Source organism: Lactuca saligna, chromosome 6, assembly GCF_052625555.1.
Source record: "Lactuca saligna cultivar CGN05327 chromosome 6, ASM5262555v1, whole genome shotgun sequence".
NCBI lineage: Eukaryota > Viridiplantae > Streptophyta > Magnoliopsida > Asterales > Asteraceae > Lactuca > Lactuca saligna.
In genome coordinates, this window is record NC_136422.1 from 94,287,307 (window position 1) to 94,305,258 (window position 17,952).

Consider the following 17,952-nt stretch of genomic DNA (forward strand, 5'->3'; position numbering starts at 1 on the left):
ATAAGGGCGGAATTTATGAAAGGCATACACCACATCCAATAATTCTTTTTTGGTGGTGGTGTAATTCTCTTGGGCCGGATTTAGAGTTTTGTTTGCATAATAAATGGGTCAAAAGTGCTTATCAACCCTTTGACCAAGGACAGATCCAAAAGCAAAATCACTAGCATCACATATTATTTCAAATGGTAACTCCCAATTAGGGGCAATAATGATCGAGGCATTAGTTAATTTATCTTTTAAGAATTCAAACGCCTCTAAATATTCTTTGGTAAAATTGAATGGTGCATCTTTTAAAAGCAATTGCGTTAGAGGTCTAGTTATTTTAGAAAAGTCTTTTATGAAACGCCGGTAAAAACCCGCATGTCCAAGAAAACTTCTAATGCCCTTTACATTAGTTGGTGAAAGTAATTTGGTAATAGTGTCAATCTTTGCCCGATCCACTTCAATTCCCGATTTGGAAACCTTGTGGCCTGGAACTATACCTCCTTGACCATAAAGTGACATTTCTCCCAATTAAGAACTAAGTCGGTCTTTTCACACCTAGCAAGCATCAAATCAAGGTTAGTGAGACAATCATGGAAGGAAGATCCAAAGACAGAAAAATCATCCATAAAGACTTCCATGAATTTTTCCACCATGTCGTGGAATATGGTTGTCATGCACCGTTGAAATGTCGCGGGTGCATTGCATAACCCAAAGGGCATGCATCGATAAGCAAAAGTCCCACTTGGGTAAGTGAAAGTGGTCTTTTCTTGGTCCATGGGGTCTATGGGTATTTGGACATAACCCGAAAAGCCGTCCAAGAAACAATAGAAACTATGGCCCGATAATCGTTCTAGCATTTGATCAATAAAAGGTAAAGGAAAGTGACCTTTACGAGTGGCATCGTTTAGCTTTCGATAATCGATGCACATTCTCCAATCGGTTATCGTTCGTATTGGAATAAGCTCATTCTTCTTGTTGGTTATGACCGCCATTCCTCCTTTCTTGGGCACCACTTGGACCGGACTAACCCACAAACTGTCGGAAATAGAGTAAATAATTCCCGCATCTAAAAGCTTGACTAGTTCCTTCTTGACCACTTCTTCCATGTTTGGGTTTAATCTTCTATGGTGTTGTACAACCAGCTTGTCTCCTTCTTCTAGGTTAATCTTGTGTAAACAATAAAAGGGACTTATTCCCTTGATGTCGGTAATGCTCCATGCTATGGACCTTTTCGCTTCTTCAATACTTGCACTAGTTCTTTTTCAGATTCGGAGAGGTCAGAGGCTATTATAACTGGCTTTTGATGGCCATCTTCAAGGAAAGCATACTCCAAGTGATCTGGTAATGTTTTGAGCTCAGTTTTTGGGTTCTGCATGTTCGACTCACCGAGTACAGGAAAGGAACTCAGAGAGTTAGATGCTGAATTTACGAATTCCACCTTTTCTACACATGAACTCGGCGAGTAGATCGGCTCTACTTGTCGAGTAGCTTTATCAGATTACCTTATTAATTCTTCATACTCCACTTCTTCCAGTAGCCTCTCGATCTCCAGTAGGTCTTTTTTAGCATCGAATCCTTCATCAAAGACATTGGACTTGTTAGAATCTTCATTATCACACTCTTCCATCAACTCATCAAACATATCTATCAAGAATGCCATGTCATCACTATTCCTCGCATGCTTTATAGCTTGATCAACCCTGAAAGTGACTGAATCTTCTCCTACCCGTAAAGTAAGCTTCGAGTCTCTCATGTCCACTATAGCACTTGCCATGTTGAGGAAGGGTCTTCCAAGGATGATCGGGACTTGGGGATCCACCTCCATATCTAGAATTATAAAATCTGCAGGAAAGTCAAACTTGTCCGCCTTGACCAATAAGTCTTCACATATTCCTCTTGGAAATGTAATTATCTTGTTTGCCAAGTGGATTGCCATACCAATTGGCCTTGGTTTTGGGAGATCTAATTTCTTAAAGAATGAGTAAGGCATGAGGTTCACACTTGCTGCCGAATCAGCCAACGCATGGATGGTGGCTAAGTTGCCAAGTTGGCAAGGCAAAGTCAAGCTTCCCGAGTCACCTTTATTCTTTGGTAATTTGTTTAACATGGTAGCTGAGCAGTTTTCATTAAGAATTACTTCTTTCACCTCCTCCATCTTCCTTCTATTTGTTAGAAGCTCTTTGAGCAACTTTGCATATTTTGGCATTTGAGCGACGAATTCAATGAAGGGTATGTTGATTTGCAGAGATTTGATGTGGTTCAGAAACTTCTGGTACCGCTCTTCTTGCTTTTCCCTCTTAACACTGGCTGGATATCGCATTGGAGGCTGACAGGGCTTTTCAGGAACGTGTTCTTTTAAATTTTGAAGTGGACTCGTCGAGTCCATATTCTAGACTCGGTGAGTAGTGTCTGTGTCATGCAGGATTTTATTTTGGTCTCGTTTTTCTGCATCCTCCTTTCGCAAGTATTTGGGTGCTTCGTTCGGAATGGGTGCTGGAGGAGTAATTATCTTCCCACTCCTTGTTGTGACTATGTTTATGTGCGCGCCTCGTGGGTTGTTTTCGGTTTTACTAGGAAGCTCGCCGCGTGATCTTTGGTTGATTTGTTAAGTAAGTTGCCCAAGCTGCATTTCAATGTTGTGGATAGATGCTTGCTGATTTCTAAGTATGGTTTCTGTTTCTTGGATTGCAGCATCATGATCATTGTGTTTCTTTTCTAAAGCAACTACAAATTTGGTGAGCATCTCTTCCAAACTTGGTTTTCTTTCTTATGCTGGCTCCTCCTTTTGGTAAAAACCCCTTCCCTTTTGCTTGTACTTCTCCTCCTTAGCCTTCTTGTACTCATCATAAGGGAGCCACTCCTTCTTTGGTTTGCGCCAATCTTCATCATATCGGTACCCACTTGAGTAACAAACTTGCACCTTTTTGTTGCCATTTTCATCCAAGTCGCAGTCTCTAGTAAGATGAGGCCCATTGCAATTCTCACAACCCACCCGAATAGCATAGATCGTTTGATCCATTTTATCCATCCTCATATCCATCGTTTTTAGCATAGCCATGACCACTTACAAGTCTTCTGTAGCTTCATAGGCAGCACCCCTAGTCACATCATTTCTTGAATTATGGTATTCTCTAGAATGCTTAGAGAATTCTTCAATCAATTCCTTGATCACCAGGGGTGGCTTCTTTGTGAGTGGGCCTTGCGAGTCAAGTAACTACCTGGTTGTGACATTGACTCCATCATAGAGGATGGAGACTTCTTGTTGGCTATTAAGGTCATGGTGTGGGTGTAACATTCGGAATCCCAGGTATATTATTCTAATATTTTATTTTTGAAATTGTGAAGGAACTCAGTGAGTTGATGCTTAGACTCGCCGAGTAGGGTCGCGGTTGATCATCCGGGTTCGCGTTCGACTCAGCGAGTCCATGAGTGGACTCGGTAAGTCCATGCTTTTTATTGAAACCCTAATCCTCTGGGGTTGGAGCCTATTTAAGGGAACTCTTAGCCTTCCATTGCGACTACCACTCCCTTGAGAGCACCCTAAGTGAGATAGATCGTTTGGGAGGAAGGAGAAGCCATATTGGACCTTTCTATCTTTGGTTTAGCAAGAAGAAGGTGATCAAGAGCAAGAGGGGATTGAAGGAGGTGTGGTTCTAGTGGTTTCAGAGTTGAGAGACTTCAACTTGAGGTATTTATTCGGACCTTCTTCAGTCTTGGTATTGATACCTAGAGTTAGGGTTTTCTAACCACCTTTGAGGATGTTTATGTGGAGCAATTGGTCCCTTATCGAGTTTATGCTGTGGATCTGGACTCAAAGTGCTCCAGATACCTTAACCCTTGGAGCTTTACGAGTTATCTTGGTAGTAATGAGCTTAGGATGCCATTTTTGGGCTAAAATCGCCAAGTGTTACCATCTAGATGATATATGAGTGTCAAGGTCTGGACTTTACGTGATTATATTACATGGGAAGGACAAATCTATGGATTTGAGGAACAGATCTGACCTCAGGAGGTAAATAGAGTTTGTGCATGGCATGTACTCGCCGAGTTGTTCTTGAGACTCCGCGAGTTGAGTCGAGGTAGCCCCGCGATTCTTACCTGGGGACTCGTCGAGTAAAGGGAGGGACTCGACGTGTTAAATGGGACTAAAGAGTTAAGTGGACACAGGTGGACTCGCCGAGTTGCCCAAGTGCACTCGCCGAGTCGAGTCAAAGTTTGACCATTGACTTTTAGGGTTTGGTCAACAACGAGGGCCTTTGAGCCAAAGGAGGGGTAAAATGGTCTTTCACCCTTATGAGGGAGCTTAGAGAAAGTAGAGCCTAGTTCTAAGATATTTATGAGAATATTACTTTATGTGTTTTGGTGGAGGATAGATCGTATTTCTACCGAGTTAGTGATTTGCCGGAACATCTGAGGTGAGTCTTCTCACTATACTGCACCTGGAAGGGTAGCTATATGTGACCGAAAGGTCTGGTATGCTATAAGATATATGCAGTGTATGTGATTAGTTATCTGTTTTGTATGTGTTATGAATGCGATGCTTGATATGGGCCGGAAGGCATTATGTTATGGGCCGGAAAGCATTATGAGGTAGACCGGAAGGTCAGGGAGTCATGAGCCGGAAGGTCGACACAGGTAGGACCGGAAGGTTTACTGGCTTGGGACGGAAGTCCCCTGAGACACATGGACCGGAAGGTCATGGCCTGGAAGGGCGTATGTGTGTATGTGGTATATTGGGGAACTCACTAAGCATTTATGCTTATAGTTGTTGTGTTATGTGTTTCAGGTAGTAGCGAGAACCGTGGGATGATGCCGACGTGATTCGTACACACTAGAGAAAAGATTTGATTTTTGTGATCTTGGGATACGATATGTTTTGATAATTATTGTTGGATGTTTTTGGAAATATGTTATGTTAAAATGGTTGTGACAAAAATAAAATTTTTTGTTTTAAAATTACGTTTTTACAAGTTGGTATCAGAGCCTTGGTTTGAGGGATTCGGATGCACCTTCGGGCGTAACTGAACTCAAACCGAGGATTTGAGAAAGACTTTCCAATAATAAAAGCATTAAATTTTACAAGAGGTTTCAAGATAACCAAAGAGGAGTAGTGTGTACAGTCAGCCAACGTCTGAACGGTAAATCCCCAAAATACCCTTACAATATGTGATATGAGATATGCTATGATATGTTATGCATGATAGAGTAGGCTAGGTATTCATATTAGGACTAGAGTGGCCTAATTTGTGATGCCTTAGTCTAGGAGAATCCTACTGCTATGAGATGCTTTGAGAGCGAGTAGGTAGCCAATGCATAGCGAGAATAGAGTACTTGCACTCCGGGACCCAAGGAGGAGGACTTGGGGTGAATGCTGATGCAGTGTAGTCAGTAGTATAGGGCCTGTACTACTGAAGACACCGGATCAATGAGCAGCCCAAGTAAGAATCCTTTGGGTATTGGAGGACGAGTAGGGTTGCGTTATCGAGTGCGAGTATGCTCGATCGGGTCTCTGATATTTTTATGCTGTATTTCAGAGGCATCATGGGTGGGACAGGCCACAAACTTGAGGCGAGCGATGTGAGTGACGAGGAGCTTCGTTAGACGATCCACGATGAGGTGGCTGCAGCGATCAGGGCCGAGATTCCGGAGATGTTTGGGTCTATCAAGACCACACTATTGGAGACTTTTGATGAGCGGTACGCCGCAGTGACTGAGGTCGCAGCCGCTGCAGCTACAGCAGTTGTGGCTGCTGCCAGACCTCAGCGAGGTGACTCGTTGTTGTTCCGAGATTTCAGCAACATGAAGCCACCTGATTTTGATGGGACGCATGATCTGATCGCTGCAATGAGATGGATTGCTGACATTGAGGGATGTTTCTATATGTGTTCATGTCCGGAGCATCTGAGGATACAGTTCGCTTTGAACCAGCTTCGCTTGGGAGCGAAGGATTGGTGGAAGTTCATGACAGCGAACTTCACTCTTGCAAAGATTTCAGCGGTGACCTGGGAGAGGTTCACCACCATATTCAGAGATGAGTATGTTCCCCTGGTGGAGAGGGAACGGCTGGTTCAAGAGTTCTTGACCCTAAAGCAGGGTAATGATTCAGTTACTGTGGTCACCCGGAAGTTTCATGAGAGGGCGATGTTCTGCGCTGAGCAGGTGTCTTCTGAGCAGGCACGGATGAGCCGGTATTTAGGTATTCTGAAGAGGGACATTTGTGAGTTCGTGTCGAACTCGACGTACCGGACATTTGCTGAGCTCCAGGAAAATGCTCGGAAGAGGGAGATTGAGTTGGAGACTCAGGCCAGGGAGGAGGCCGAGTCTTAGAGGATGGATTGGTGGCCGGCATAGTCTCAGCCGGCAGCCAAGTGGACCAAGTCCGCTGAACCGAGGACTGGAGGCCAGAAGGGTCACACTTGCAGGAAGTGCGGCAAGGGTCATGAGGGGGTTTGTCGATCGGGTGCTTGCTACAAATGTGGCAAGGAGGGGCATATCGCCAGGGATTGCCCCAAAGGATTTATGGTTTGCTTCCATTGCAACCAGATCGGCCATCGAAAGGCCGAGTGTCCTCAGCTACACCAGGGATCAACATAGAGATTTGTGCCTGCTGCTAGGGTTACCGAGGTTCGACCGGCGAAGGCCGAGGCTCCGAAGGCTCGTGGGAGAGCTTTCCAGTTGACTGTGGAGGAGGTCCGCGTGGCGCCCGATGTCGTGGCTGGTATGTATTCTTTCGTATATTTACTTTTATGTTTAGATATTGTGCTTATATTATGATATGTGTAGGTACTTTTGTTGTGAATTATGTACCTACCTTGGTGTTATTTGACTTGAGTGCGATTCGGTCTTTTATATCTTTGGCTTTTAGTCAGCACATCAGTATTAGTCGGGAGGTGATGAGTCGACCTCTGAGAGTTTCCATAGCTGATGAGAGAGCAGTGTATGCCAACGAGGTGATTCGAGGATGTGTACTCGAGATTTTCGGCATCAAGTTCCCGATTGATCTAGTTCCTATCGCGATGGGAGATGTCTGTGTCATTGTGGGCATAGACTGGTTGAGTAAGTTTGGAGCGGTTATTGACTGCGAGAGACAGCTGGTGACCATACGAGATCCTAGTGGGGGAGTTCTTACCGTGTACGGTGAGGGTACATGTTCTGGGTCGGCATTTTGTTCAGCCGCTAGAGCGAGTCAGAGTCTACAGCAGGGTTGTAAGGGGTTTGTAGCATATGTTATGGATACGAGGATTAATTCAGAGAGACCGAGGTCAGATGATGAGGTTTCGATAGTGTGTAAGTTCCCAAATGTATTTTCGGAAGAGTTACCGGGTGTGCCTCCCGATAGGCAGGTTGAGTTCAGCATCGATTTGGTTCCGGGAGCTGCACCTATCGCCAAGGCACCTTATCGCCTTGCGCCTCCAGAGATGCAGGAGTTATCCTTGCAGCTTCAGGAGCTGCTGGGGAAGGGATTTATTCGGCCGAGCAGTTCTCCATGGGGAGCGCCTATCCTTTTTGTTAAGAAGAAGGATGGCTCAAATCGAGTGTGCATTGATTACAGGGAATTGAACAAGCTGACGGTCAAGAACCGTTACCCGTTGCTGAGGATCAATGATTTGTTCGATCAGTTGCAGGGAGCATCTTGGTTCTCCAAGATCGATTTGAGGTCGGGTTATCATCAGGTGAGGGTGTGAGATGAGGACATCCAGAAGACAGCGTTTAGGACTCGTTACGGGCATTACGAGTTCGTAGTGATGCCTTTCGGGCTCACCAACGCACCGGTGGTGTTCATGGACCTCATGAACAGAGTATGTAGGTCGATGTAGGATCGCTCGGTGATCGTGTTTATTGACGATATATTGGTGTATTCGAGATCTAAGGAACAGCATGAGGAACATCTGAGGGAGATTCTCGGAGTTTTGAGATCGGAAAGGCTTTACGCAAAATTCTCCAAGTGTGATTTTTGGTTACGAGAGGTCTAGTTCCTAGGGAATCTTGTTAACCAAAAAGGGATATTGGTCGATCCGACCAAGATTGAGGCAGTAATGAGTTGGGAGGTGCTGAGGTCACCTACAGAGATCAGGAGTTTCCTAGGATTGGCAGGCTATTATCGGAGATTTCTCCAAGATCGATGTGCCACTCACCAAGTTGACTCAAAAGGGCGTTGCCTTTTCATGGGGCCCAGAGCAGTAGGCCTCCTTTGAGACACTTCATCAGAAGTTATGCGAAGCCCAGGTGCTAGCCCTTCCGGAGGGTATGGAGGACTTCGTGGTATATTGTGATGCGTCGATATCAGGGTTGGGAGAAGTGCTTATGTAGAGGGGGCATGTGATAGCATATGCATCAAGGCAGATGAAGCCTCATGAGGCAAGGTATCCCACCCACGATTTAGAGTTAGGGGCAGTGGTGTTCGCCCTCAAGATCTAGCATCACTACCTGTATGGGGTCCGGTGTACCATATACACGGATCATAAGAGCCTGAAGTACTTGATGGATCAGCCCAGCCTGAACATGAGGCAGAGGAGATGGTTGGATGTGGTAAAAGACTATGATTGTGAGATCCTATACCACTCGGGTAAGGATAATGTGGTAGCCGATGCCCTGAGCTGTAGAACAGAGAGCGTGCCAATGTGAGACGTTTGTATGAGATTGACATCGATGAATCCGGTGTTGGACACCATTCGAGGGGCCCAGGCCGAGGCTGCGAGACTAGAAAACCAAAAGAGGGAGCGAGTTGTCGGGCAGGTATCGGAGTTCGTTGCCGATAGCCGGGGACTTATGACATTTCACGGTCGGATTTAGGTACCGTTTGTGGGCGGGACGCCTACCATTTTGATGGAAGAGGCAGATCGATCGAAGTTCTCGATCCATCCTGGGGCCACTAAGATGTATCTGGACCTAAAGAAGGAGTATTGGTGGCCCTGTATGAAAAGGGATGTTGCATGGTTCGTTGAGAGGTGCCTAACCTGTCGTCGGGTTAAGGCCGAGCACCAGAGACCGCATGGTAAGTTGCAGCTGTTAGAGGTTCCCGAGTGGAAGTGGGAACAGATTGCTATGGACTTTATCACCAAATTGCCAAGGACTGCGAGGGGTGTCGATACAATTTGGGTGATTATAGACCAGTCGACAAAGAGCGCTCACTTCCTTGCCATTAGCGAGAGCTCGTCTACGGAGAAACTGGTAGAATTGTATGTGAGAGAGGTGGTCTCACGGCATGGATTTCCGATCTCGATTGTCTCGGATCGAGATGTGCATTTCACTTCCAGGTTCTAGAAGAAATTTCATGAGGAGTTGGGTACACGGTTGCATTTTAGTACCGCATATCACCCACAGACTGACGGGAAGAGCGAGCGGACAATTCAGACACTCGAGGATATGCTCCAAGCATGTGTTTTCAATTTTGGCGGGAGTTGGGACACATATTTTCCCTTGGCAGAGTTTTCGTACAACAACAGCCATCATTCGAGCATTGGTATGCCACCCTTTGAGCTGTTGTATGGGAGGAGGTGTTGGACCCCCATTTGCTGGGGAGATATGGGGCAACGTGTAATGGGTAGTACGGAGATCGTGCTTCAGACAACTGAGCAGATACAGCAGGTCAGGCAGAGGTTGTTGACCGCTCAGATTCGTCTAAAGAGTTATACGGACAGGCGTCGGTCCGAGCTCGAGTTTCAGGTCGGTGACTTCGTACTCTTGAAGGTCTCTCCTTGGAAAGGAGTGATCCGATTCAGGAAGAGGGGCAAGTTGGGGCCGTGATATATTGGACCTTTCAGGGTAATCGCGAGGGTAGGCAGGGTAGCCTACCGTTTGGAGCTACCTGCGGAGTTGGGTCAGATTCATGACACTTTTCACGTGTCGCAGTTGAGAAAGTGTATAGTTGACGAGTCGGCAGTGGTACCATTAGATGATATTCAGGTGGATGTAGGACCGAACTATGTTGAGAGACCGGTGGCAATTAGGGATCGGAAGGTCAAGGTTCTGAGGAACAAGGAAGTGCCTCTGGTGCAGGTGCAGTGGCAGCATAGGAAGGGGTCAGAGCTGACTTGGGAGCTGAAACGCGAGATGCGTGAGCAGCATCCTGAGTTGTTTGCAGAATGAGACTTCGAGGGCGAAGTCTGATTCTAGTGGGGGGGAATTGTAACATCCGGAATCCCAGGTATATTATTCTAATATTTTATTTTTGAAATTCTGAAGGAACTCGGCGAGTTGATGCTTAGACTCGCCGAGTAGGGTCGCGGTTGATCATCCGGGTTCGCGTTGGATTCGGTGAGTCCATGAGTGGACTCAGCGAGTCCATGAGTAGACTGGGCGAGTCCATGCTGTTTATTGAAACCCTAATCCTCCGGGGTTGGAGCCTATTTAAGGGAACTCTTAGCCTTCCATTGCAGCTACCTGTCCCTTGAGAGCACCCTAAGTTAGATAGATCGTTTGGGAGGAAGGAGAAGCCATATTTGACCTTTCTATCTTTAGTTTAGCAAGATGAAGGTGATCAAGAGCAAGAGAAGACTGAAGGAGGTGTGGTTCTAGTGGTTTCAGAGTTCAGAGACTTCAACTTGAGGTATTTATTCGGACCTTCTTCAGTCTTGGTATTGATACCTAGAGTTAGGGTTTTCTAACCACATTTGAGGATGTTTATGTGGAGCAATTGGTCCCTTATCGAGTTTATGCTTTGGATCTAGACTCAAAGTGCTCCATATACCTTAACCCTTGGAGCTTTACGAGTTATCTTGGGAGTAATGAGCTTAGGATGCCATTTTTGGGCTAAAATCGCCAAGTGTTACCATCTAGATGATATATGAGTGTCAAGGTTTGGACTTTACATGATTATATTGCTTGGGAAGGACAAATCTATGGATTTGAGGAACAGATATGACCTCAGGAGGTCAATAGAGTTTGTGCATGGCATGTACACGCCGAGTTGTTCTTGAGACTTGGGGTAGCCCCGCGATTCTTACCTGGGGACTCGTCGAGTAAAGGGAGGGACTCGATGTGTTAAATTGGACTAAAGAGTTAAGTGGACACAAGTGGACTCGCCGAGTTGCCCAAGTGCACTCGCCGAGTCGGGTCAAAGTTTGACCGTTGACTTTGGTTGACTTTTAGGGTTTGGTCAACAACAAGGGCCTTTGAGCCAAAAGAGGGGTAAAATGGTCTTTTACTCTTCTGAAGGAGCTTAAAGAAAGTAGAGTCTAGTTCTAAGAGTTATATTTATGAGAATATTACTTTATGTGTTTAGGCGGAGGCTAGATCGTATTTCTACCGAGTCAGCGATTTTCCGGAACATCTGAGGTGAGTCTTCTCACTATACTGTACCTGGAAGGGTACCTATGTGTGACCGGAAGGTCTGGTATGCTATAAGATATATGCATTGTATGTGATTAGTTATCTGTTTTGTATGTGTTATGAATGCTATGCTTGATATGGGCCGGAAGGCATTATGTTATGGGCCGGAAAGCATTGTGAGGTAGACCGGAAGGTCAGGGAGTCATGGGCCGGAAGGTCGACACGGGTAGGACCGGAAGGTTTACCGGGTTGGGACGGAAGTCCCCTGAGACACATGGACCGGATGGTCATGGCCTGGAAGGGCGTATGTGTGTAAGTGGTATATTGGAGAACTCACTAAGCATTTATGCTTACAGTTGTTGTGTTATGTGTTTCAGGTACTAGCGAGGACCGTGGGAAGGCGTCGGCATGATTCGTACACACTAGAGAAAGGATTTGATTTTTGTGATCTTGGGATACGATATGTTTTGATAATTATTGTTGGATGTTTTTGGAAATATTTTATGTGAAAATGGTTGTGACAAAAATAAAATTTTTTGTTTTGAAAATTACGTTGTTACAGTGGCTAATTCCTTAGCAGGCTCTTGTACCTCTCCCAAGCTTCATAAAGTGACTCTCCAGCTTGTTGTTCAAAGTTAGCAATGCCCTTCTTCAACTTGGCTATTTTCGAAGGCGGGAAAAAGTGGTCAATAAATTCTTTTTTCATCTTGGCCCATGTGGTGACCGACCCGGGAGGGAGTGACTTAAGCCAAACTTTTGCAGCACCTTTGAATGTAACTGGAAGCATACGAAGTAGCTGGGTCTTGCGAGGCACATTTGGAACATTAAAGTAATCAGCTACATCATTGACTTCATCCAAGTGCTTGTAAGCGTCTTCGTGGTCTTTCCATAGAAAGGAATCTCCTTTAGTTGAGCGAGTATGTGGCCCTTTAGTTCGAAAGTGGTAGTAGCGGGAATTGCGGGTTGCACAAGTCCCGGGCCGGTGTCATCGCGGATCCTCTTCTTCCACTCTCCCATGGGAATTTGATCAATGTTATCCATGGTAAGAGCTAACTCGTCGCCGGAATCGGAGTCCTGCCCTTATGTAGGTTCTTCTTCATCCTCGGTGTCGTACTCGGTGTCTTCTTTGATTGGGTCTTCGCTTGCTAAAGATGCGCTGGATGCTCCTGATTTGCTGCTCTTTTTCTTCCCAAAAACATTCTTCAAGTTAGACAAAGGTGACTTCTTAGGTGTATTTGAGCTCTCCACGTCCTTGCCTCTGTTCTTTCTCAATGCGGATACCGGGTCTTCAAACGGGGGTACCAGCGGAGTGTTTGATCCTCTGGTCATGAAAGTCCTGAAATAAAACAAGATAAACACGTAAAAAGAACAAAAAAATGCAACTTAACTAAATAGAAAAATAAATATCAAACAGCAGGCTACTCGCCGAGTAGGTGCGAATGCACTCGGCGAGTAGCTTATGATTTAAAAAAAAAACTAAACTAAAGATAATAATTCTAAAAGTTCTTAAAAAAAATTCTAACAAATTCTAAAACCTAAACTACTTACTATTTGACTGAAACAAATTAACTTTGTGCCAGAAAACTCACACAAAGGATCGATAAAATTAGGAATTAGATTAATTTTTGAACCGTTCCCCGGTAATGGCGCCACAAACTTGATGTGTGTAAAATGCACTGGTTTTAATCCAACTTTTAAGTTATAAATTTAGCACACAAAGGCAGTGAACCTGTCTTTTAGTGGTATAGATGGATAAGTAGAGTGTCGAACTCAGGGAACGGAAATTAAACTAATAACTAATTTTAACTAAGCAAGTAATAAAAGTAAAGGTTTTTCTCTAGTTTTACAAGACTAGAAACTTAAACAAACCACCTAACACGAGATTTAACTAAAAGCTAACAAGTAAAAATTCACCAAATTTTGATAAAGAGTTTCTGTTTAGGTCCAACCAATTCACTCCTATGGTTTTTTTTTATTGTAATGTGGTTTATTGATTATTATTGGTTACCAACTATAGTGGTTAGGTTCATATTCACTAATACTAACCCTTAGATAATTAATCAGTTCAAGCAGTGGCCAATTGTTTAAACTAATTAATTCCCTAGTTCAATTATTTGGATTAAATAAGATTTGTAATTGGTTAATCAAGTGGGTGATTCAATTAACCTCTTGTTTGTTGGTTTCTCAAACAAGCTCACACATTAATTTACCCATTCTCTTATTAATTCTAGTTTCATGTTCATTATTCCTAGTCATATGATAAAGTGGTCACATAAACATATGAGGTTAACAACTAAGAGATGTTCATGCAGCTTAATTGTCTTCCAATTAACAGAAAATAGTTGTAGTTAATGCATAAGGTTCTTTAACAAACTTAATTTAATGAAATCACCAATAAACAATCAATAAAACTATTAATTAAACCATAAGAGTAATTTGGTTCTTCCTAAACAGAAACCATCTGAATTTTAGCTCATGATTACAAGGAAAACAAGCTCAAAAACGAATTTGATTAAGCTAAACATAATTCAATCCTAAGATTAAGTGGAAAATATAACCTAATTCGCTTCCAAACTTCAAGAGATCAAAGATTAGGGTTCTTCATGTCTTCAAGGGTTTCTCCAGTCGTAGCTCTCTCTCCGAGGAAGTCAGAAAGTCTCCAATTCGGATTAAGACTCCATATTTATAGTTATCACAAAACAGGGCCTACTCGGCGAGTAGGTTGTGGACTCGCCGAGTAGGTGCATGGAATCCATGTACGACAAGGATTTTTGACTTTTCTTCGGGAACATTCTCACGAACTCGCCGAGTTGGTGCGTGGACTCGCCGAGTAGATGTGTGATTTTTCCTTTTTCTTCATTCTTTGGTCTCTAATCGCTCCTCCTTATTCCTTTTTGCTCCAAATATGTCTCTTGGACTGAAAACACAATTTAAGCATCATTAAGTACCTTTTGTCCATATTATGCATATAATTAGCTAAAAATGAATAAAAATATATGCTAAACATATGGCTAATTATGCAAATATCAAGTTATTAGAAAACCAACAATATAAGAAAACATCCATAATAACATATCATGCCAAAACCAGTACGTCAATAATCAAAGCATGTCATCATAAAATCATATCAGAGTGTAATCCCACAGATCTCCTGTGCGGAAAACATAGTGTGATGCGTTGCGATCGAGCTGGCTCCTTTCTTTTGAAAACGAAGCACCTGAGACCAAAACTGAAAACCGTAAGCACCAAGCTTAGTGAGTCCCCCTTCATACCACATACCATAGAATCACGTAGCATACATACTGGCAGGAAATTCTGGGGTGCCCGACCTACCCGGTACGGCCATTATGGGGTGCCGACCTACCCGTGTCAAGCCATTATGGGGTGCTGACTTACCCATATCAAGTCGTTCTGGGGTGCTAACCTACCCTTCAGTCCTCACAACCGAACTTCAGGGACTATTCCACCCCTACTGCTACTATCACATATATCATAACATAAACATACTGACAGACATGAAAAGTAACATGATGGTCACCTAGGTACTAGTGACTGGAACCCCATCGATGTAAAGTCTGATCGTATAGAAAAACTATATATATATATATATATATATATATATATATATATATATATATTTGTGTTTCTGATTTTTTTTTCGATTCATTTTCTTAAGCATCTTTTTGTATATATGTTTCATTAGTTTTTCTTTTATTGCATGCATTCACTCTTAATTCCCTTTAGGTCCTTTTCGTTCCTTCAATTCTTTCATCTTAGTTTCTTTTTATTCACCTATCGTCTTCTCTAGGGTAATTCTTAATTTTGTTCTTTCTTGAGGACAAGAAAGGTCTAAGCTTGAGGAAGTTTGATAGGTGCATTTTATACACCTATTTTGAAAGTTATTTCCATCATTTCATATCATTCTACTTTATAATTCTTGCTTTTAGTTAATTATTTGGGCAATTGCATATTTCATTAAGAATGTCTAGTACTTCACTATTTTTTTATTTATTTTGCAGGCATTATGGAGCATGGAGCATCGAGCTTTGGAGAATGAAAAGAAGATGGACCGGTCATGCCATGGAAGAAATATGAAGACATAACACGAGTCATTGTTGCATTATCATTATTGCAAAGGCCTACGTTTGGAACACCATTCATGTCACACCCACACGGATCATGTTTGTCCTTTCTCATCTTATATCTGAGCAACATGACTCGTGTTGAAGCTAGGCTGAAAATGGAGCCTACAGTGAAGACTTATTAGACTTTTAACAAAAAGCCTGGGTCATGCCAAAAACATGGTAAAGCCAAATGGCCATGCCAAAAATACATGAGCAAAATACATGACCATGCTAAAAATGCATGGTCTTATGGCCAGCACGTGAGCACTTAATAAAACAAGGGAAGTCGACATTTTATCATGTAGACACGGTTTTTGGAGTATTTTTGTGAGATTTCTTGGAGCTTTTGAGAAGATCAAATCATTGCAAACACTTTTGATTTCATTTTGTAAGCATTAAACATTTCCAATTCCATCTTTCTTTTTGATTGATTTGTTCTTAGCCATGTGTGGCAAAGAAAACCTAATTTCTAGTTCTTGTTCAAAAGATGTTGATTGCTTAACTTGAAGGATATGATTTGATGTTTTGATTTGTGATTCTATTCTAGTGATTATGTTTTTGCTTAAATCCATGAATTTGATTTGTTTTTTATTGGCTACTTTCATGAATTGAATTTTTGTGTAGTTAATTAACTTTTAGGGCACCTAATCATTATATAAAGTTAATAATTGGTAACAAACAATAAGTTTTCTTATTTTAAAACATATATCACATGTTTTCACCCTTCCAAGCGTATGAGAATAAATGATCATTGTTGGGAAGCTTGTACAAAACTTAATACGGTTTTTCAGTACAATCTAAGAGCGTGTTTTGGTTAGATAATTTGACAAGCGAGGGGTATTAGAGTGTGTTGATATCTTTCAGTACCAACTTAGACTAGCAATCATGAATTAGATCAAGTCATAACCAAGTTGAACAACGACATTAAGAACTAGAACTACAACCATTCAATCAAATTGTTTACAAGTTTATTTCATTTTGTGCATGTTTTTGAAGTAGATTGTTATTTTATTATTTTACTTTTGCAACCAAAACCCCTTTTGTGACCAAAGTACCTTGTGCAAAGAGGTATATACTTTTATCTCGTGTCTCTGTGGTTTGACCCTACTTAACTTGTACTACCTTTTAGTGCATTAAAGCGGTGTATTTGGAGTCTATTGTACCCCTATTATTTGGTGGGTTTGACACCCCTAACAATGTGGGTCCTGGATGAGGATGTGTAGAGGACTACTTTCCAGACACGATATGGTCATTTTGAGTTCGTGGTGATGCCTTTTGGGCTCACCAATGCTCCAGCCGCGTTCATGGATCTGATGAACCACATGTGCAGATCGATGTTGGATCATTATGTGATAGTATTTATCAATGATATCTTGGTTTATTCCAAGACTCGGGAGTAGCATGAGGAGCACTTGAGGTAGGAGTTGGAGACTTTGAGGAAGGAGAGACTTTCCTCAAAGTTCTCCCAGTGCGAGTTCTGGTTGCGCGAGGTGCGGTTTCCGGAGCACCTTTTCAACCAGAATGGTATTCTAGTCGATTCGGATAAGGTTGAGGTCGTGAAGCAGTGGGAGGTTCCGAAGTCTCCACCTGAGATTCAGAGCTTTCTTGTTTTGGCTGATTATTATCGGAGATTCATTCAGGATTTCTCCAAGATCGCTATTCCCTTGACCCGACTGACGAAGAAGTCGGTGACTTTTTGCTGGGGGCCTGAGCAGCAGGCAACTTTTAAGACTCTTAGATAGCGGTTGTGTGAGGCTCTGAACCCTACCAGAGGGTGCTGATGATGGGTTTTGAGAAAAACAAACAATCCTATGTGTGCATGCAACCCTAATTGTCCTGATCTATATTTTCTCTAATTGAACATACGAGTATCTGAACATCAATTGGGAAAGCCTAGGAAGTCTATATAATTTTTGAAATTCATATTTAGGGTTAAAAACACACCTTTTATTGTTATGTGGTAATAAAAATTTTAATCCAAGCTTGAAAAAACCTTTGGTAGCACGCACCACAAGTGTTGCGCCTCTAATTGCTCACAAAAAAAACCCAATCAACCAAGGAACATTATATATATATATATATATATATATATATATATATATATATATATATATATATATATATATATATATATATATATATATATATATATATATATATATATATATATATATATATATATATATATATATATGGGAAAAGTGAATATACCCTTAAGGGTATATAAGCTTAGGTACCCAAATCACAATACTATGTCGTTTTGTATCATATATATACATTGTAATTGTCCAATTTTCTTATAATTCAACTTCTAACATGATTTACTTCCAAGATTTTTATACATTTCATATTTATCTTCCTCTTACATAATTTTCATTTTTAATTATAATATATATAGTCTAGTAGGTGTTCCGCAAAAAGATGTGATGTAAGATGAAGATAATAGTGAAATTTCGAAAAATCATGAAAGTAAATCAAGTTAGGGTTGAAGTTTAAGAACATTTTATGAATATATTAAAAAAAACGGCGTATTATGGTTGGTGTGGGTACCTAAGGTTATATACCCTTAAGG

At 42.3% G+C, this 17,952-nt stretch overlaps 1 protein-coding gene across 1 annotated transcript; it reads right to left on the bottom strand.

Annotated features, from left to right (window-relative positions):
- Positions 1-1,483: 1,483 nt before the first annotated feature.
- Positions 1,484-2,305, bottom strand: LOC145002789 (uncharacterized). Its single transcript, XM_078961985.1, has one exon. It carries the CDS (start codon positions 2,303-2,305, stop codon positions 1,484-1,486), a length of 822 nt encoding a protein of 273 aa, XP_078818111.1.
- Between the last annotated feature and the right edge of the window lie 15,647 nt (positions 2,306-17,952).